This window comes from Haliotis rubra, unplaced genomic scaffold (genome assembly GCF_003918875.1).
Source record: "Haliotis rubra isolate DU_JTF1 unplaced genomic scaffold, ASM391887v1 Scf49, whole genome shotgun sequence".
NCBI classification, from domain to species: Eukaryota; Metazoa; Mollusca; class Gastropoda; order Lepetellida; family Haliotidae; genus Haliotis; species Haliotis rubra.
The window spans coordinates 2,256,022-2,279,651 of NW_025767179.1; the positions used below are offsets into that span (position 1 = coordinate 2,256,022).

The following is a 23,630-nucleotide window of genomic DNA, read 5'->3' on the forward strand; positions in this document are numbered from 1 at the left end:
CGTGAAAGCATATGAAGGGGCCAATGTTCTGATTCGAGACAACCATTCGTTCGACACATCACAGTTCGACTCAAAGGTGTTTGACTATAGAATGAATGGGAAATTGATCCGTGATCTTTTCACATCCCAGGCACTGTTTATTGAGGATTGGTCAGGTCGAATGAAATGTATCTATCTACCTGTGCCATTTTTTAAATATTCTTATTAAAGCAGTAGCAGTACATTTAAGCCTCGTTTTAAGGATAGCAGCATCAGTTTCAGGGTTTGTATGTTTGAATAAAAGCGAAGATTTAGTACACTTGGTACAGATGCTAGTTCCGTTATCAAGCAAGCGACAAGAACACGCAAGTTAGCCCTGCTTAATGTAATAAACCTCGACTCAAAATGTTGATAATCTTCCTGTCCATTGTCCCTGCGACATTATTCGCAATATGACTCTGGTACTGACCGTTGTCCTAAATTCACGTAAGAGACCTTGCCCAACATACATGTCCAGAAATAGGACATTGCCAGATTCAGCTACAAGATGCCCTGCATCTAAATACCTTAAACTCCTGGAAAAGGCTCTAATCCCCACCAACAACCTGTCCCGCAACATGACTTAATACGCCAGTCATAAAGTCACCTACTAAACACAAACAAGCATAAACGGTTACATTAACACATCAGTATGTCAGCAAACCAGCATAGGGGTTATGCCTGTATTACATATCCGATGTTTGCTACCGCTCGGAGTCTCGGACTGCAAAGACAATGCTCTGTTTCGTATACTTTCCAAGCAGCTTCACGTTGACACATGTTCCCCGTTGATGGGGCACATCCATCACATGCTGACAGATGGGTCATGTTCTGTTCAACATGTCGAGCATGTTTGGCTGGCCACACACAAGGACATAGAAAAGTCTCTATGTTCACATACTTGGGAGTACCGCTATATGATCTATACTACGGAGGTCTGCGTCAACTGATACTGATCAACACATTAAGGTAGATGTTTCCTGTTGTATGTTTGTAGCGTATGGTATATGGAGGCCACATTAGCGTCTTTATATAACTGGCATTCTTATATAACTGACATTCAGGATTCCTGGGAGTATCACTTTATGATCAGTACTACAGGGTTGCGTCATCTGATACTGGTCAACACATTGAGGTAGATGTTTCGTGTTGTACGTCTGTCTGTATTGTATGGTATATGGAGGCCATACTAGCGTTTGTATATAACTGACATTGTTAAGCTGACGTAGCTCATTCAGTATTGTAGACCATGTACTATTGCGACCTTCTTTTTGACCTGCTGCGTCATATGCTGGACAAAAGGTTGTCATGAAAACGCAATATTTCGTAGAATAGAGCTAGATGTTCTGACATACATCCATTTTTTTAAAGAATTGCTTTAGCTGATCTGGAGGCATTAAAACTTGCGAAACAAACAGAGGCTACTGGCAGGACAGGAAATGATTTACCGCTTTGGCTTCATCGCTAATTTTCATTTAAGCAATCAATCTATTTCACTGCTATTTTGCCTTTTACCCACAATGTAATGAACAGTTTCTGGGGATAATCGTGACAATCGTTTTACAATTAGAACAATAAACGATTGTTTTTCACCCCATTTTCCAACATGATCTGACCATCACGAGGAATTGGTTGCGTAAGTGTCGTTAGTAAATTTGACCAGAGCGTCCCGTACTGTTTGAAATATAAATATATTCAACTAATTATAGTAACTTGACTCGTCAACATAGACACATGGAAAAGGTATCACAACACCACATATTTTTCATAGCATCAGTATGGTACCATTAACCACAGCAAAGGAACTGTGACTGTGATGCTCCGGTTAGACACGAGAGACGGCATACATGCACTGGTGACATCCCAATCGTGTCTCATGTCTTCTGCAGGAAATCAATCTGTTTGAAATATATAGCTTGATGTTCATGATTTAATGATAACCGTGGTATAGATATTAAAGACATAATTTACAACGGCGCATCATTCGTTTCCTTATAATATATCCAGAGTTATTCTTCGCCCAGCCTCCAGCTAGGGTCCATGCAGGAAGTAAATGTACTGTAAGTCCCCATGGTCCCTAGTATGGTGATCTACCTTCAGTTGTTGGCAGTCTATAGCCTGTTTTTACATTGTCTTGTCATTTCTAGTTCAAATGTTTCAGATTTAATTGCTGGTTTTAAATGAATATATGTTATACACTAGTACTTTTACTGTTCTTCGTCAACGGGCTTTTAATTTCTTATTTTATTGATATATGATATAATCACTGATTGTTCCCGTCACGATATTGCTGAAATATTCCCGGTGTGACGATAAATATTAACTCACTCACTCACTTCGCACAGCCTTCAGGTGTTGGCGACCTATAGCCCATATTTGTATTGAATTGTTGCAGATTGAAATAGCGTTTTATGGTTATATGTTTTTAAGTGTAAATCTGTGATAGACTAGCTATTTTACTGTCCTTTGCGGACAGGTAAGTTTATTTTTCTGTGTTTGTTTTTATTCAATGTTTATAAATTTACAACTTTCACGATATGGCAAAAATACTGCCGATGTGACTTTAAATTTTAACTCACTCATCGCACAGCCTACGATCGAATCATCATATATGAATATTGTATTCATGTGTAAACTTTACACTAGTGACGTCTATTTCTCAAGTGTGAATATAAGATTACCAGTAAAGTTTATCTGAGTACTAAATAAACCATTTGATCGCGTGTTTATTACAGCTCGTGTATTTAAAACCTATCGATTGCTAGCTTCGGTCGTTAGATACGCGTTGAGTTGAAAATAGATATTATAATATCAAAATTTGTTCACTAATATTTCTTATAAATATTAAGCGCTTATAGATGTACACGTTTCCACCTAAAAGTAAGGACATGGGTTGCTGGTTGTGTATCGGAGTCTAATGTCGTATTAGCCACATGGACACTGGGTCTCAGAAGTATAGCCCACAAGTTGTCTATCAAAGTAACACAAATTGAAACAAAGGTACGTACTTGCCTTAATCAGAGTTTCTCAATGACAAGATTACTGTAAACATGTCATGGAACAGCAACGTCAACGGTGAAGCTGAAACTTCGCATCCTCGTCCTCACCAATGATGATATTGACTTGGTTCTCAAGGCTCGATATGATCGCCACGGCAGATATATTGCAAAATGCATCTATAGCCAATACTGTCATGACATTTGGCACTTATTAGTTTTTTCGTGGAATTGAACAAATATATTTACGTTTTATTGACATTGAAAGTGTTGACTGCATGTCAGTCTCTCTCTCTCTCTCTCTCTCTCTCTCTCTCTCTCTCTCTCTGACTCTCTCTCTCTCTCTCTCTCTCTCTCTCTCTCTCTCTCTCTCTCTCTCTCTCTCTCTCTCTCTCTCTCTCTCTCTCTCTCTCTGTGTGTGTGTGTGTCGTGATGGCGTCTCAGGACATAATAATAATAATATAGGACCCACGAATAGATACACATTATATATTATAGCATTACATAAATCATATTGATACACGTGGTATAATTAATACATTCCAAAATAATACCGCTTCCAACTTTTACTATCAATACTAGTCTCGAAAACGGACTTCGCAAAAAGGAAAAACAGCTGTAAATGTCATACGTTAAATGCATATTCCACATTAACTACTAAATTATCGTCAGTGTTTCAACTAAAACATGAACAGGAACTGTGCCCGATAAGACAGAACGAAGACACACAGGTGTACGCGATGTAGACTTGCACAAATCTCTAAGGTAAAAATTAATAGTTTAATGATAATTTCTAAAAACTAATGGATAACAAATTCGGGTCCTTAGACTGTCCGCTTTTCTAAACTTGCCTCTTAGAAGGATAGAATTACTATACATCAATTGGTTCAGCATTCAGTACAGCCTTGAAGCAAAGCTATACATGTAGCCCTGTCATTGTGTATGAATGTAATGCTCCAGGCAGTCAGCTCCAGTAGGCAAGATGTCATAGCGTGTTTCAAAAGCCTGTTTGAGTACTTGATAACATTTTTTTATAAACTCAGCTTTTGCATCGTGTGGTGTCCATTTCCAGTCCTGGTCTAGCCGTAGAGTGAGACGATGTCTCTCTGTGTTGACTATAGCTGTTACTTATAAACATGAAGGTAAATACTACTTAACCTGTATTGATATGTATGATGCGCAAATGTATGAAAGGAACGTATTTCTTCTTGTGGAAAACAAACATCATCTATTCTCCGAAAAGAGTGAGAGAGTATGGATTTACGACGCTTTTAACAATATATCACGGAGGGGACACCAGATATGGGCTTCACACATGATTGTACCCATGTGGGGAATCGAACCCGAATCTTCTACGTGAAAAGCAAAGCAAAACGATTTAACCACTAGGCTACTCCACCGCCGAAAAGAGGCGATCGTGATTGTACTGTATCCCTCCTGATTATTTTTAACATTACATTGAATGAGTGGGTTGGCTTGGTTCTTTCTGCTTGTGTTCATCACAAGAGGTGAAACTAATCGTACTGTACCTCTTCTGTACGAATTGTGAATGATTTTAAACAATAATATCAATGAGTGAGTTCGGATGGATCGGTATTTTGATCAGTATTACAGTTATATCACGGCCTGGTGCCCAAAGTCAAATATATATGCACGAGGGTGGCACTGACAACAGGATGGACCGGGATTCGAACCCATAGATTTCTGTCATGCCCAAGGTGCAACAGTGCAGAACGAAGTTCTACGTCTTCGACGACTGGGACAATCCTGTTACATATTTGTAGTAAGGCAGCAAAACAGGAGTGAGTGACTGCTGGAGTTATAACAATATTATGGCGGGGACACCAGAAATAGGCTTCACACATTGTACCCATGTGGGGAATCGAACCCGGGTCTTCAGCGTGAACGAACGCTTTAACCACTAGGCTACCCCACCGCCCCAGCAAAACAAGAAATTGACATTAAGGCGTGATACTTCACTCATGTAACCTTAACAAGCTAATGGTTTATCACTTCATGAATATTCACTACTTGTGTTCTGTTCTCTTTAGATTCTCAGTAAATCGTTTGCCGCCGAGCAGAGGTACATTAAGATTGCTAAACGACAACCCGTAACACATGATTAAATAGTAACGGATGTATTCAACTAGCCAAATCTCGTTTGATTTGTTTTGAATTGCACGACTTGTGATAAATTGTTAAAGAGGCGAGTGTGTGATTATTAATAATAAAAGCGAACAAAACCATTTCCAGAGTCGTGTGATATTTCTGTTTAAAGCAGAGTCCCTTGTTTGACACCTACTGATCAAAAGCATGTAAGTCGCGGTCAGTTAGTGATGATACAGGGTGTTCACGGAAAGGTGATCATATCCTGCTCAGTCGATGGCGGCACAAACAAACAGCAAATGCCACTTCAATATTCACCCATGCTTGTCGTAAGAGGCGACGAACGGGATCGGGTGGTCAGGCTCGCTGACTTGGTTGACACATGTCATCGTATCTCAATTGCGCAGATCGATGCTCATGCTGTTGATCACTGGATTGTCTGGTCCAAACTCGATTATTTACAGATCACCGCCATATAGCTGGAATACTGCTGAGTGCGACGTAAAACTATACTCAATCACTAACATCTTATCATTTAATGAAACTGACAATATACTTGTTTTAGCCGAGAATGCAACTGTACTAGTTCGTGAACTGTCTTTATATTTCAAACAAACAACTAATCCTTGACATATGTCTTTGGCTCACCATGAAGCGAGACCTCTATTACACAGAACTCTTTTATCTTCCAGGTGAATAGAAATTTGCATTCTGTTTAGTAACTGATGTGTCAAATATATGAAAGTCTACATATCCTCAGGAATCTTCCATCTCACTGGGGCTCCTTCTCAATTTAACTGGGATTATTTGTTACCATCACAATTATATATATTCAGAGACTAAGCGTCTGGATCACCCATATCTGTAACACGTGTTAGGTATATTCTCATTTTTTGCGATACATTGTCAGGTTAGGACGTCGACAGTGTACGTCTCCCGAGACGCACACCGTCAACAACTGTCGAGTGCCTGTCACCCAAAGGGCTTACACAGCGACCCTGACCATGATGTATGTTGTTCTGCTTCGTGTTAGACAATCTCGGCCCTGGTGGCCTGTCATCTTGATATACAGGTGTATATATATACATGAAAGATAAATAATTATAAACGCACAGAACAGTCCTAGTCTTTAACATCTGTCGCAGTTGAGCATATTTTGTGTCCACACAAGGCACATCGCACATATAATGTCCACACAACATGCATATCAGTATTAACACAAAACACATTGTACATCTTCGCGTTGTACCAAACTTTCACACCTACATTTTGATCTTCAATCAATAGGCACGCCACACATTTTAATGTGTAGTTCATGGCGCACCAGCCATGATCTGTTATATTATAAACATCACAAATGTACCGTAGAAGGAATATAACGCATAAAGAGCAGCACATGATACATAATAGATATAAACGTGTAGCATATAAAACATGCTACAAGCAAACGTAAAGCTTACATGCAACACAAAACATAACTTTGCAGATTCTGATACTTTTCGGTATGGACTTACAGTAACAAATTATCAAAAATGCAAATTCAACTTGTAAAGTTGGAATATAACGCATGAACAAAACCCCCGCGAAATCGGAGTTTCCAGCTGGAAAATACCCCCAGCTGGAGTGAAAAGTGATTTCAACACCTGTGCTGCGCTGCGCTCATAGCACATGCGCGGTGAATAGGTTCGCGCAGCTTGAAGCGGGATGCCCGGATTATAAGGTCGTGAGCAGGAGTAGTCTAACCTCGGCTGTGTACACAAACAACAAATAGTAAATAATCTACTCGTTGCATAAAAGAACCTTGTTAAGGATCTAGATCTACTCAGCTATGTGTCAACCAGTGTGACGGAAAACCTTCGCTGGCGAGAGTACTCGGAGTAGGCTTTGATGTGAGCTATTTTTCTAATGTTTTGTTGATATTTCACAGGCGCGAGCATTTTATACGTTATGAAAGTTGATTACCGATTTAACTGTTTATATAATTTCATTTGACTATTTCACCACACGTTCTTCTTACCGAGTCACTTTCTCATTTCGATACTTAAAAGCGACGTCATTATTTAGCATTGTCAGAATTTCTAACTGTGATATATAGATATGCCTCTGTCACAGACAAAACTCAGTGTCTGTTTTATTGACACTTATGTGTCTGCCTGCCTGTCTGCTAATGACAATATGCAATACACAACTTTGATCACTGACCACATGCAATCTACACCATAAACAAAACGCATTGATTTATGGCTAGTGTACCTGAGTTCTGTCTGTCACATTATGTAATTAAACAGACAGGCAGGTGTGATACTCGTACACATGACATGTTATGATGTCTGTTGATTGCAAAATGTTATACACAAAAAATGAGCATGTATTTATAACCATATTAAGTTGTTTTGGAAAACTATTCACTATTCACTATTCACTAGTATTCTTAATATAAGACTTTCACATTTCGTGGAGATAAACAATATTTTATTCCCTTCTCAGTCAGGTTTTCGAAAAGGTTTCTCTGCTAGCGACAACCTATTTGTGATACATGTGTTATTTGAAATTCTTAAACTTTCCAAACGAAAACTATATTGTGTTTTCATTGATTACACGAAAGCTTTTGACACTGTATGGCCAGCTGGTTTATGATATAAATTATTGAAATATGGTATAAGTGGGAAAGTTTTGTCTCTCATTAAAAATATGTATCATAATAAAAAATCTACCATTATGTTAGATAACCATGTTTCATCTTACTTTCCATGTAACACAGGAGTGAGACAAGGTGAAAACCTCTCCCCTTTATTATTTTCACTTTTTATAAATGATGTGGAATCGTTTCTTTATAGTAAAGGTTGTCCTGGAATTAACTTACAACAAGTAGATGAAAATAGTATAACAAACATGATAAGGCTCATACTCCTCTTATATGCTGACGATGCTGTCCTCGTAAGTGAAACCCCAAATGATCTACAACTGTCCCGAAATGCTTTCCATGATTATTGTACTCAGTGGAAGTTGAAAGTTAATCTGTCTAAAACCAAAATAGTTGTCTTTGGAAGTGGTCCCTCTGAAAATCAAAAGAATAAATTATGTTTTACTTATGGGGACAAGCGCATTGAAATTGCTGATAGCTATACCTATCTTGGTATCAAGCTCCATCGAAATGGAAGGTTTGTAACAGCAATTAAAAGTCTAGTGGAAAATGCAACTAAAGCAATGTTTTCGCTGTTGAAAAAAGCTCGCAATTTGAATTTACCTCTAGATTGTCTGATATCAGCTTTCGATACTATGATAGTCCCTATACTAATATATGATTCAGAAATATGAGGTTTTGAATGTCTATCGATAATAGAGAAAACTCACTCAAAATTTCTAAAATATGCTTGTGGTCTTCGAAGCTCAACTCCCAATGTCATGCTTTATTGGGAATTAGGAAGATATCCGCTATATATTAAGATATATAAAAGAATTATATCATTCTGGCATAAACTAGCTACAAACACTTTTAAAACGAAATTATCGACCCTTTTATTCAATTTCATTATATCTTCTTCTCCAAACACTTTACCTAAATTGAAATGGTTTAAATTTGTCCAACAGCTCTTAGATGATTGTGGACTATCAGAAATGTATGATTACCCGTTCCTATGTTCATCAGAAGTTTTGGTTTCAAAAGTAGAAACAATACTCAAAGATCAATATTTACAACAATGGCGATGTGAACTAGCGTCTAGTTCGAAAGGAAAATTTTACCAAAATGTTAAAGACAACCTACTCTGAAAACTACCTCTTCCTCCCTAAATCTATACATAATCCAATTCTTAGATTTAAGTTATCAAATCACAATTTACCGATAGAAACAGGACGCTGGTACAACATTCCTAGAGAAAATAGACTCTGTAAACTTTGCGATTCTCCGTCTGTTGGGGACGAATTCCATTACCTTTTCAAATGCGAAGCTCTTCTCCAACAGCGGATAATGTATATTCCAAATTATTACTACGAATGGCCTAATCTGTTCAAACTTAAACGGCTATTTTCAATAAAGAAAACAAAGCATTTGAAAAACCTAGCTAAATTTTTAAATGCCTTGTCAAATGCCCTGAAATTGTAAACGAATTGTGATAATAATACTATATCTAACTATTCTATTATCCTCCATCTTGATTGTATATTTATGTTAAATTGTATATCATTATATTCTCATGTACCACCGTGGGTGGGTTTTTAGAGAATTAAATGTTCTGTTCTGTTCTATAAAACTCAACATCTCTATACACACACAAAGAGCCTTGAGTGTATCGGCAAAGTCTCCGTTACACTTAGGTGCACGCCCACCCACTCTGACTGGGTTCGGTATGCCGGGTGCTTCGTTTCGAGGAAATTAAACCCAATTACAAAATATTGCACTTTTGATTTGCGATTGTACGCTTATAATTTTGTATATTTGTTTTTTCATAATCAGCAACGTATATAACATGTCATGAATAAATGATAATTGTGTTTTAATTTTGTTTATTTTTGGGGGGGTTGCATCTAAGCTTTAAAGCACATGATACATAATACATGCAAATGTACACCACAAGATACTTACTGCATGTACAAGTGTTGCACACTATACAGACAACATATAAACGTGTACCACAAGTTACATAGTACACACAATTGAGTGACAGAAAAAGTTTCTTTTGACGCTGTTACAGTTATGTCACGCTGTGTTAGCATAATTTGGGCTATCCGTTCACAGCCGTAAACATTTAGCGAGCACAACGACCACGGACATAGTCTAGACTAACGCTTAGTCCCTGAATATATATCATATTGATAGTTACAAACAAACCCATTTAAATTGAAAAGGAGCTCTAGTGTGTTTGGAGATTCAGAACCTGAGGAAAGCTAAACTTACTTCATTTAGGGCTTTAGCATTGCAGGAAGTGCTAGGCAGTAGGAAATATAATGGGGTTCAGGGACTGTGAAACAGGCTAGGGCATAGTCCTGGTAAATCTAGAAACAAAATCATAGGTAACAGGAAGTCGGACCCGATGACATGAGGTTCTGCCGTGCCGGAGGGACGCAGGGAATTGTTGCGCCCAAGACGGTAGGTTGGGTTCCCATGCCCCACCATATAGACGGGGGCGTAACCAACACATTTGCGTAGTAATGGTTGTGAAAATTACTTCTTTTGTCATAAGTTTTCCTTCGAAAGCACAAATATAAATGTATCTTACAGCTTGTGTTTTCGTTTGATTCATTATATGGCTCCAACAAAGCGTCTATCGAACAAACGAAATGAGTTTTCCCTGATAAGTTCACAGCTAGCACCCTTGTGTCGTTCATGACACTGCTGTCCTTGAGCCCACCAAGCACACAATAACCCTCCTCTAATCAGCCAATCAACTGCTACCGGTGTGTTGAAGGCGACAGTGGACGTGTTCATATGCACTACTCACAGACAGATCTGAATCTGTCACGCAAACTTTAAAAGAAGTATATTTGTCTAGTTGTTTTCGTTTCAACACTGAGTATGTGAAGCCTTGAGACAGGTTATAGACTCACGGAGCTCGGTTAGAAGACAGAGGTAATTTCCCAAGTAGGATTTCAGGTGACAGTGAGTATTTGTTAACATAGTTTGTCGATGTCATGGAACAGTCTTGTTTTCGTCATCCCTAGGAAATCTGTAATGATTCTTGGAAATCTGTAATGATTCAGTAGGTGAAAAACAATTTCAAAAGTTAAACATTAATTTCTACATGTATATTCCATTTAATTATGTTGTCACTAGGACCTCTCACATGTTTTAGGACAACACGTTATTTTCCAACTAAAAGACTGGGCAAAGGAAAATGTATAATTAAATACATTTAAAGCATGTCCCCTACCCCATCCCCATGTCATTAATAAAGTATATCTGTAATGATTCAATAGGTGACTAACTTTTGCAAAATTAAACATTTTTTTCTTTTGGTATGTTCCCTTCAGTTAAGTAGACACAACAGGTTTACATTAACGAAACATACTGATAAACATGCAGACTCGCAAGCCATGTTTTATGTTTAATACTTTGCAAATTCCCACTTCACTCGGATAGTTATAGTGTCCTTTCAAATGGTGACGTATGTAGTTTCGCTTATACTAACTGTATCCGTTACATCACCATCGAATAACCATTTTGTGTTTGTTTCATTTTTTAACCATCACACATTGAGGTTCCTTTTTATTTGTACAGCGGACTATTTACAAATGTGAAACTGATCATTTACTCTCACTTCGCTTGCCTTATCCTTTTTGACCCGTGAAAATCCGGGTTAGAATTGATCTTTAGTAACCCAGGCTTGTCGTAAGAGGCGACTGACGGGATTTGGTAGTACACTCACTCACTCACACCTTATCAACTAATCCTTCACATATGTCTTTGGCTCACCATGAAGCGAGACGTCTATTACACAGAGTTCTTTTTTCTTCCAGATGACGACCACACAGAAGATGGATGATGCCAAACCAGCTGATGACAAGGAAGTATTTCAATCACATTGTGGAGCTGGGTCATGTCGTCCTCAAGCTCTACAATGTTTCAAAAATGTCTTATCGTTTTCCATTTTCTACGGCATGGCAGCCATGATCACACAGTCGTTGAGTGTTTACATTGTCTCACAAGTCACAGCCCTGGAAAAGCAGTTCAATATGAACAGTACAACAACTGGAATTATTCTTAGCTGCAATGACATAGGTTTTCTGTGCACCGTTCTTTTCGTGAGCCATTATGGAAGCTACCGTCATATTCCCCGGATCATCTCTCTTTCTACCATTCTGTTTGGCGTATCAGGTATTTTAGCAAGTCTGTGCCACTTCTTTGATCCTTACCACTTACCCAAGCTTTCAACGGAGAATGTGAGGAATTCATCTTTGGATCAGAGTTTCATGGCCCCTCTGTGTGACCCGAGCAACACGACGTCAGATGGGTGTGGTGAGGAGGGCGTCACTACTGATACTGGCAGTGCACAATGGATAGTGTGGTTGTTGGGTTTCAGTATGGTTCTTCAAGGTATTGGAAAATCACCCCGGACCTCTCTGTCAACTACTTACATGGATGACAACAATCCCATCAAGACCAAAACCGGACTTTACATAGGTAAGAACAAAACTCATCCCAAAAGACAAAAAACAGGCATTTTCATTGAAATCTCTGCTGAAAACTTCGTATACTGTTCGGTTCCGACAATATCCTGAGCATATGAACCATAATTAAAGAGTGGCGATACCAGTTGAGTTTATCCTGGGTCACCGATGACATAATCACAAACACATGCAAAGGCATAGCAAATGTTCATTATTATCGTACGAAGTAGTCATTCATAATTCAAATTTGGAAACATATTCCATTTGTCTACCTTCAAACCGATTCAAAGCTTTGTTGAGACCTTGAAAGCGTTATCAAACAATTTTAGCAAAAGTTATATAACGCTCCTTGAAATCTGTGAACAGAGAGCATGTACGATTGTATCGCAAAAGTAATGAAATGTAGACACCAAAGCCTGGAGCATCAGGAATTCAGCTCGATTCATAGGTACAGTTAACTATTGGATAGATGAAGAAATTAAAGATACTGAGAATAAATGTATATAGGTGTACAGCATAATACCCTTACTGATCACTGTTATACTCGTTTGGCGTCACCTTTAGTTTACACTGTACGTGCCAATTGCGTGCCAATTTTGAGAATCCGTTGTCTGCTTACACATTAAACATTGCATTATCTGTGAATATATGAATACTCTGTGGGTGCTGCTCCTACTAATAGTGTCATGATTCTGAATAGTTAATATTGTTGTAAAAGTCGTTGATGGTCGAGGCATCTGTGCGATGAGTCTCAATAAAACGTTTTGAGGTGCATGTGTGGTTTGGGTACACTATAGATATGCACATTATAATTATTCATATGGCCCGTCCACCTTTACTTATAACTGCGTTTGTATGTGTCCTTATCCGGATTCCAATCTCAGATTTGCCCTGACCATGGCCATATTTAGGCTTGTGTCATATTGTCATTGATGGTTGCGTTATCCTGTCATTGATGTTCTTGTTGCCTTGTTGTCCATTACATTGCTGCTTATGTTATCCTTACATTGTTGTTTGTGTTATCTTTACATTGGCCTTTGTGTTATCATCGCATTGATGTTTGTGTTACCCTCACATTTTACTTCAATAACCATCCGATAGCCAATTGCCTTCCACTGACTTACCCACCTGAACTTGAAATTAAGGAGTGAGTGAGTTTAGTTTTACGCCGCACTCAGCAATCTTCCAGCTATATGGCGGCGGTCTGTAAATAATCGAGTTTGGACCAGACAATCCAGTGATCAACAGCATGAGTATCGACCTGCACAATTGGGAACCGATGACAACCAAGTCAGCGAGCCTGACCACCCGATCCCATGTCGAGCAATATTCCAACAGCTCCAGCCTTTGGTGTTTACATTTCACAACTTTTGAAGTACAATCGAGCGTGCTAAAGAGCGTCATACCACACCTGCTCAGAAGTTGTTGATCAAGGTTACATTCAAGGCCTCAGTAAAGCTTTGAACAAGTTTTATGGTAGACATGTGGAGGAAATTCCAATTCCTTATTTTGACATGTACCATACGTTCCAGAATTATTTCAGGTGAACAATTGACTACACTTAGCATATGTTTATGACGGGTGCCACCGGTGGGGCAGGATACGCTCACCGTTTCTCGAACACCTGATATCATCACTATTTCATAGTGTTTCATAAACATCGTATCGCATGGTGACAATCACTGGATTGTCTGGTCCAGACTCGTTTACAAACAACATTTGCTGAAACAAATATATACTCATGATATAGTCACAGTTGTACAATCGGGGCGGTGGGGTAGCCCAGTGGTTAAAGCGTTGGCTCGTCACGCCGAAGACCCGGGTTCGAATCCCCACATGGGTACAATGTGTGAAGCCCATTTCTGGTGTCCCCCGCCGTGATGTTGCTGAAATATTGCTAAATGCGGCGTAAAACCAAACTCAGTCAGTCAGTTGTACAATCGACTCTGTTTTTAGATGTGAAACGGGTTTTGTCGCTTCTATTCTGCTATCCTTACATTGCTGCTTGTGATTTCAGCACAATGTCACTCGTGTTATATTGTCATTGATGCTTACGTTATATTGCCATTGATGTTTGTGTTATATTGTCATTGTTGCTTGTGTCATATTATCAATGATGCTTGTGTTATATTGTCATTGATGCTCTTGATACCCGTCCGATGATTCCCGTCCTGACATTGCTGCTTATGATATCCTTACATTGTTGTTTGTGTTATCCTTCCATTGGTCTTTGTGCGATCATTACATTGCTGCTTGTGATTGTTGTGCAGGCATCAGCATGACAATGACGCTGTTTGGCCCTGCAATGGCGGTTGGACTAGGAGGCGTGTTCAGGACCATCCCTGTTGATCTGCAAGGTCAGGCAGCAGCAGTAACATCTTTACTCAAACCAGTGCCCATGACATAAATAAATATGCTAAAATTTAAGCTGTAGCTAAATTACCCTGTTACGTGAAAACATTATATCAGCAAGAAGCTGTGTCATGGCTATGTCAAATATGAGTTTTACCACGAAAGGTATTGTTATTGTTGATTATACTTGGCTTGCCTCAGGGTCTCAGTTCTACCCTCTGTCACGCCAAGATCTGTTGATTGTAACTGCTCCCATATGACGGAAACATTCCTAAAAGAGTTAAGCACAAGTCACCGCCATTTTAAAATCGAACGTTATATACTAAGCATATATATACTAAACAGCACAAGAAAGGTCAGTTTGGAATTTTCCTTCGCAGAAACGGATAACTGTAAACTCATATAATGTTTTGATTGAACCTGGTTGAAACATTCACATTACAACGTCGGCAGGATGCCCCTTTTCACGACAGCTCAGAGGAACCAGGCGCTAGGAAGACGTGAAGCTGGCCACACTGCACAAGCCGTTGCCATTCACTTCCAGGTCAACGTTCGGACCATCTACAGGCTGCAGCAACATTTCCGGGCCACCAACACCACAAATGATCGCCCCCGTACTGGCAGACCAAGGGTGACCACAAGACGACAAGACTGCCATGCTGTGCGACAGCATGTACAGAATCCCTCCATGTAGGCATCCGAAACAGCACGCCAGACAGAGGGAACACACGGAAGGCCAATCAGTACTGATACAGTACGCTGACGTCTTAACAGCGGGAACCTCCATTGCCGTTTACCTTACCGTGGACCTATCCTCACCCCTCGTCATCGCCGTGAACGTCTACAGTTTGCCCTACAACACCAAAACTGGCGATTCAGGCAATGGAGAACTGTTCTGTTCACAGATGAGAGTCGGTACTACGTATCAACTGCAGATGGCAGAACAAGAATATGGCGACGACGTGGCCAGCGTTACTCAGACCAATGTGTTATGGAAAGAGACTCATGGGAGGTGCAAGCATCATGGTATGAGGTGGAATAGGCCTGAACCAGAGGGTGGGTCCAATGGTGTTCCAGAACTTTGGTCGAGGGAGAGGAGGCGGCATCACAGCGGTGCGCTACATCGACCAAGCTCTCAGACCCCACGTTATACCACATTTCGCACGTCACCGGAACAACATTTTCAAGCATGATAACGCCCGGGCCAATACTGCCAGAGCTACACAGGTCTTCCTACAGCAGAACGGTGTCAACATTATGCAGTGGCCAGCCCTTAGTCCTGATTTAAACCCAGTTGAACATCTTTGGGATGAAATTCAGGGGAAACTGAATAATGTCATACCAAGGCCGAACACAGCCGATTTATTGCGCCAGGCCTTTCCAAGCGTGTGTTTCCAGGTGCCAATCGCCTTCATCAATCGATTGGTGCACTCCATGCATAGACACTGTGCTGCAGTTATTGCCGCTCGTGGTGGTCACACTAGATACTGAAGTCAAGAGTCTGAATGGACTGCAAACGTTCACGTAATGTCTTGGCATTGTGCTGAGTTATTCATTGATTTGTCAAGATATTGTACACAAAATATGTTTTTGATCCGCGTATTATGTCCATTTCTGTAATGACTTGATTACAGTGCCTATCTAATTTTGAATTCGTACTGACGTTTTTTTGCTGCTGAGTATATATTACAATGTAAATAAACATGCAAACTAGTCTTCTATCAGACTTGACCACGCATGAATATAAAATGTGTGCTTTTTGGATTTCCGATATTCTGTCAAGAACACGTCTGCAAATACGTATGTCACAATGTAACGTACATTAGAGGCTTAAAATAACAAAGGTACCATATTAATGGTAAGGGCGCAATTCAAATACAACTTGGGTAAATATGAAGGACTAAAATGGTTAAATCTATTTGAATTCTATATAACCGTTGTAAATGTATATGAAGAAACATCCAAACATTAATGTATTCCTACTGAGCTTTTTTTACTTTGAAATATTGAACGGCGAGATAAGGGATCAGCTCGCTAAGCAGAGGAACCCCTGTATTCGACAAATCTACACAATAATACAAAACGTTCGGGTTAAAATGAGAACTTGGTGACGCTATCATGGCAGCATGATATGGTATACTTTGACGGAGAATATCAATTAACGTGCTAACGAGTGTAGTACAGCTTAAATGATAGATGACATTTGGCTTGTATTCCATGGAAGTACGTTTGATTCGTATGGCGTCGCATGAAATAATTTTATTATATAATACAATATGTGTTAATCTTTTGGTTTCCCTATGTTAACGATCATAAAACCATTCTTCTGTCTCACTAGACACGTTGCTGACACCAAGACATCCCAAATGGATTGGAGCATGGTGGATTGGTTTTCTCCTGTTCGGCTGCTTGGGTGTCGTCGTTGGAATACCTTTACTGTTCTTCCCGAAACAAATTGTTCCAACTACAGAAAAACAATCATCCAAAGAGGACGCTCCTGCTAAAGAGAAAATAAAAGGTGTCATAATATTGAAGATTGTATTAAGTTTAATTACACATAGAAAACATGCCTTAGTGCTCTTACAGAATAAAAAATATGTTTCATATAGTGTCACTTGTTATTCAACATGACCCTATGTGCTATTTTCACACTTATATATTCTATTTGAATGATCCGACAGCGTGTAGTAGTAAAAAAGATGTTGCTCGCATTATCTACTTGAAATAGCTGGGATATAACTGAATGCAAAGTTGGACAGCAACCATAGTCGTTGATTGTAAAGTAAGCTGTGAATTGGGTACAAATGCAACACTGTGAGGTGCATGGCGTGGATGTGGCATAACTATAATGAATATACCCATAATATAATCATAGCAATAACGTAATAAATAAGTACACACATTCAACTTCTGGTATCACAGAAAGTGTGATCCTTAGGAACCTCTTTTCAATGGCAAATACCCTTTGCTTTAAAACATAATTTTTATTGATCTATCCAAAAGCAGTGAAGAAGCTATTGCCAGGGAATGCCAGCTCATCATAAGTTTGATAACTTCAGAACTGCCCCGGTCAATGTTCCGTGTTCTGAAGAGTCCTATCTACAGGCTGTCGCTGGTTGGTGTGCTCTTCTTGCTGTTTCTCGTGGGCGGAAGTCAGTCCTTCACATCAAAGTACGTCGAGAAGCAGTTCATGGTTCCCGCATCGAAAACAAACATCATCCTAGGTGGGTAATCACAGTTCAGATAATTCTGAATGTATTTGGGAATCATTTCCTAATCTGGTGTTTTCTCAAGTCAACTGTAGTGAGTGAGTGAGTGAGTTTAGCTTTACGCCGCACTCAGCAATATTCCAGCTAAATGGCGGCGGTCTGTAAATAATCGAGTCTGGACCAGACAATCCAGTGATCAACAGCATGAGCATCGATCTGCGCAATTGGGAACCGATGACATGTGTCAACCAGGTCAGCGAGCCTGACCATCCGATCCCGTTAGTCGCCTCTTACGACAAGCATAGTCGCCTTTTGTGGCAAGCTTGGGTTGCTGAAGACCTATTCTACCCCGGATCTTCACGGGCCCAAGTCAACTATAAATGAAACGGCCAAGTCAGAACAAATTACAGGTATTTCAAACTTCATGTTAGGCATCATTGCTATTTGCCCTGCAGCTGTTGTCCTATTGGTACCATAACCTGAAGACGTGATCTTATAGCTGGATGTACGTGGAGAATGATTCCTTATTTGTCAGCATCTGTGTGCTGTGTGGTCCTCCCATGGATTTCACGTCCTGATAGTGTACCATGGGTGGGTATCCTCCAACCTCACACTGATACGCTCCAATATAAATGTAAATTTAAATGTAACTCAAACAGGAATATAGTAGTAGTATGATGCCACTGTAAACTGTTTACTACCATTTACAACCTCATAAAGTTCAAATGAAATGATAATGTTTAGAACATGTTGTGATATACATCGTAGAACATCGATATATACTTTAATTTGAAAGGAAAAACATCAACACATTGACGTTTGTATGTGCCAGGTTATTTGATGTTAATGACATAAGAGACCGTCCATTTATTTTTGTGTTATGGATCAGACTGAATCAGGTGATGACCTAAAAATATATCTCAAGAGGTGTGTAATAAAGAATAACGTAGACATGGGGAGGTCAGGGATCACCTAGACATTTCATAATTATATATAAAGAATTTTGCATTTTGACTTTCCTCCTCTGGCAGGGTCATCTGTTCATAGGGAACATGTAACAGTGTGAGAACCATAAAAGGAGGGGTATTATTGTCACCATATACGTCAATATAGATCCCTCTAGAATTTGACCAGGATTACCAAACTTGTAAATATTAGACCATTCTCTCCCCACTGTGTAAAATGGCGTTTGTGTTGCAGGCGTACAGAGTCTCATCAGCGCCACAGTCGGGACCTTCACTGGGGGACTTTTGACGAGTCGTCTGAAGCTCACACGAGCTGGTTGTCTCAAGTTTACCCTCTTCACGCTGATTGTAGCCTTATTGTGCAACGTTATTATGTTTTTCCTGGGCTGTGATACACCCAAAATTCATGGGTTCCATGACAAGGAGGGGTAAGCTTCTGAAAGTTGTTTAAGACTTTTTACCATGCGATCATTTTTTTCAGAACAAGATAATGCAGCAAATGGAGGCACGTCTAAGCAGTGCAAAGAGTAGAACCAGAAACACAACGTCATTGGCTGAATCTCGGAAGCGTCCATAGTTGTTTCCTAATTTTACGTCAACACGTCAGCAAAGAATAAATAAAAATATAAACAGATTTCTTTCTCTAATTGTGTACATTATGCCACGAAGTGTCAAAATTTACATCAGTTGGTAGTATTCTATAAATTGATATTATGATGTAGATGAAACGAAAGGATGCCGTGAGACACTGTTCAAAGCAGCGGTAAACCCAAGTCACAAGCTCCCTTCACCAAAGTGGTAAACGGCAAAGGCCCACACACCTTTAGGATATCAGCCAGCACCATGCCCTGGTGTAGTACTGATCAAATTGACATTTCATTGACAATTCATTCTGGTTATGTGAAATATTTTCAGAATCATCACATTTGACGACGGCATCAGAGTGTGTTCGTGCGACAGCACCAGTTACTTTCCTGTCTGTGGGGACGACGGGATGACGTACTTCTCCCCTTGTTTCGCTGGCTGTACAAACCAAACTCTATCGGTACGGGATCATCTACTGTGCTGAGATTTGAAGTCGCTAAATATATTATTCATTACTAACCTAAGGTTGAGTCAAATGTGGTTTAAGTTCGCGTTTATGTACATTTCACTCACAGAGTACAGGGCGTGTGAACACGTGTTTCGCATCTCAATTATCAGGAAATAAGATGGAACCTGACCTTAAACGTCTTCAATATACGAATGACAGAACATCATCCACTCTTAAGTTCATTAAGTGTCTTATATTGTCATCGGGTCTGTTCCCCAGATGTATGGGGGTTGTAGCAAGGTGACGAGCGGCCAGACAACGGCAGGGATGTGTGTCAGCGACTGCCCCTACTTCTATTACTACATTGCCGTCGACATGATCCAGAAGCTGATCGCTACTATGTCCATCATGCCGATTTACATGACCCTCATTAGGTACGTCACACATACAAAAAATAACATGACATTCATCAGGAACGTCACACATACTAAACATGATATTTCTCATTAATTGCATTATGATAACATGACACATATTAGTTTATGAAAAACTCTCATAAGTTATATGAACTCCATCACTGGAGAATATTAACATTTTACCATTCATCCAAACGGTAGGCTGTATATTTTCTTGATTTACCCAGGATTTATTCAAGGGTAGCTGTATCACCCTTGACTTGTACAGTGAAATTTCTTCCTACCTTGAATGTGTGGTTGAGCTCATTTCAAGTTGTTGAACATTGCGCCGTATGAGAGATACAACGTTCTTTGTCACGTAAATCGTCCACAATATACTACTTACAACGTGTCACCTGTTAGGCCTACTGATCAAATTTCAACAACCATATGTTCAAAACAACTCATTACACAGTCGTTTCTTTACGAATACTACTTTTGTCCCAACTCATAAAGCCAGATTCTTCACTACTCGCCCCTTTCCGTAACCGTTATTCGGCTTGTCCCGGAATAACTCGAGTTGGTCACGAATGCTCATAAAGTCTTTCGCTTATGCTACTTGCGACACAACTACTGATACAACTGTGTATGTTTATGCAGGAGCGTAGAGGGCAGAGACAAGGCGACGGCGTTTGGGTTGTTTTCGTTCTTGGCATCCCTGCTCGGTAGGTACATGTATAACATGTAGGTATTGCCTGTATTGAACATATTTTGGTGTCCCTTTGACACCACATACGCATAAGACTGTAGTGCCAATTCCTGTACTATTAACGTTTGGCTTGACTCTAAAACCTGAAGACATGTCCAGTCCACGTTGTCCTGGATACCAAAACTCCATACAAATCCGTACAAAGGGGGATAAACTGCTGGGTCCAGCTTATGTACCAACAAATCCAGATCTCAAGGAGAAACCATAATTATTAATACTATCAAGGAAGGACTTTCTCTATATTCACGGAAAGTATTTCAGACAAGACACAGATATCCCACCCATGGTCCCTAGTATGGTGATCTACCTTCGGTTGTTGGCGATCTATAGCCCATTTTCACACTGTCTTGTCCTAATTCGACGTCCAATTTTAGAGAGATATGCTAGTTTTATTCTTAATACTGTGATATTCTAGTTGGTTATACTGTCCTTCGTAGACAGTTTTTTTATATAATTTACAAGTATTTATGGTTAATTTGAAACTTGTTTTAGTCACAATATGGCTGAAATATTGCCGATGTGACTGTAAATTTTAACTCACTCACTCAGATATCCCACGTATGGTACATGTTGTCAACACTGTGTGTAAAGAAATTGGATCTGTCGAAATATCAACAATAGTATATTCCAATTCCGAACTGACTAACACCATACAAACACCGTATCTCAGATTTAATCAAAAACGTGCGAACATGTTTAAAATTGTCTCTGTCACTGCTAAGAATCATGTATGCTGTTGCAGGATTCCTTCCGGCTCCCATCGTCTTCGGTTTCATCATCGACAGTACATGCCTTATTTGGGAGACGTCTTGTGGAGTAAGAGGTTCGTGCGGCCAGTACGACCTGGAATCCTTGCGAGTCAGACTGAAGGCCACGGAATGCGCATTCAGGGTTGCTAGCTTGATCTTCTTCAGTATCGCCTTCATTGTTCTCAAGTTACAAGGTTACGATAAACCAACAGACGAAACTCTTGAATGTGCGGCGGGAAAGGACAAGAAAATGGAGTCGTCGGCAATGTGAATGAACAAGCTGTTCTGAAACACGTTACTTTCACTTTAAAACATCGTAAATTTGGTTACAAGTATATATACATGTGTACATTATTCAAGCAACACCCTGTTTTCTCAGACTGAGCGAATTTAATGAACTGATGCATAAAATGTGTCAAAGATCTCCACACCATATTAATGTTGCATTGAAAAGAAAGTGCTGAGGAGAAACATAGCCAAGATTACCGTGTCATCTGGTTTATTTGAAGATGGTACAAAACATTACGAATTTCACTTAAAAAGTAAAAAAAATTGTAAAAACAAGTAAAACTTGATTTCCGCAATATATTGGGGGTATGACATTTCACGTGCATTGTGCGCCGATACACGTGCATTGAATATACCCACACGCAAAAAAATTCTATACAGCAAGATGCAAAATTTTAATAAATAATTCAGAAATTATAGGTCTATGAAATATGTGTTGCTTAATTAATTTCCATATGTATATGGAACTGAGACCATTCGATTTATAACTTTTACCGTCTCGTTTCCAGACTTTACATTTGCTTCAGTATTACAGTGAATTCCGAAAATTACTTTCATGTCTACATATATAGTGACCATTCAGCTATCTATCGTCATCATGAAAAGATTGAACTTTTTGCAGCCTAACATCGTTCTCATGTTTTATCGATAGTTTGAAAACTATAACTAGACTCCGTATTCAGATATGTTTGTGACAAGACAAATATCTGATATATACTTGAGACATCATCATCATATCGATGGACTGTGTTTAACGTCCTTTTTAATAGACTAAGTACTTTATTGTGTTACAGTATTCCAAGTGTCTTATATTGTTGTTGCCATTCTGACATTCAGTAGGAGGTACTTGTGTTCTAGATTAAGACATGTGCTACACGTAGACACAGGTGACAGATCGTTCTAACTTCCAAGGCAGATTAGACTTGTTCCTCCTTTCAGAGTGATGTTGAACAGGTTTGTTTGCATTTTTGAAGGCTTTTGAATTGTTTAGGTCTGCTCAGAACAGCTGGCAACTTTCATACAGACAAAATGGATAGTACTGTAGATATACCACTCCTTTATTGCAATATATGCTAAAGAAGTCAACTTTCATAGGGTTAGTTTTAGGCACTCAGGGGTTCAGGCAGAAGTGCACAAGTATATGAACCAGGAAAAGTTTTACCTCTTCCAGTTCTCGTTCAAACATTTCAAAGCCCGGTTCTGAGTTTACTGACAAAATGTCATGTTCTGATCCAGTTGGTTCTGAAGATACTACTGGATTCTCGTCAGCGGGTATTTATAGATACTGCCGTAAGCAGTGTAGATAGAACAACCATACTTCCCCAATGCTTTTGTGAATATACAGTCACAGCTAAGCACTTCGGAAAGTCCTGAAAATCTTGAATAAACACCAGGTATTTTCCTCACTGTGTTGTAACTCTTGCAAAGCTGGGTATCATTCTTCTAAGAATGATTCCATTTACGATTTGTTTGGCGCCGTTATGGAGCATTCTCCTGACCTGTCCCGGGGTAATTTGGCTGCTGAAGAACCAGGGAGCAGTTGGTCATGTGACAGAGGGAAGACCCAGAACTCAAAGTTCTTCCCAACACGGCACGCTCCTTTAAAAGCAGCTGACATGGTTCTAGTTTGCTATCGTTTCAAG

General features: G+C 39.5%; 1 protein-coding gene across 2 annotated transcripts; it reads left to right on the forward strand.

The window, feature by feature from the left end:
• Nucleotides 1–895: 895 nt before the first annotated feature.
• LOC124291372 (solute carrier organic anion transporter family member 2B1-like) lies at nucleotides 896–22,412 on the forward strand. 2 transcript variants are annotated; one of them, XM_046728360.1, is made up of 10 exons: nucleotides 896–987; nucleotides 11,577–12,240; nucleotides 14,498–14,584; nucleotides 16,918–17,097; nucleotides 17,639–17,803; nucleotides 18,989–19,181; nucleotides 19,669–19,798; nucleotides 20,066–20,220; nucleotides 20,842–20,906; nucleotides 21,693–22,412. In XM_046728360.1, the coding sequence occupies exons 2-10, from the start codon at nucleotides 11,577–11,579 to the stop codon at nucleotides 21,968–21,970; spliced, it is 1,917 nt and encodes a 638-aa protein (XP_046584316.1). In that variant the 5' UTR covers nucleotides 896–987; the 3' UTR covers nucleotides 21,971–22,412. The 2 variants fall into 2 exon arrangements, with proteins under 2 accessions (XP_046584316.1, XP_046584315.1); XM_046728359.1 differs by lacking the exon at nucleotides 896–987 and adding an exon at nucleotides 10,551–10,719.
• Nucleotides 22,413–23,630: the final 1,218 nt, after the last annotated feature.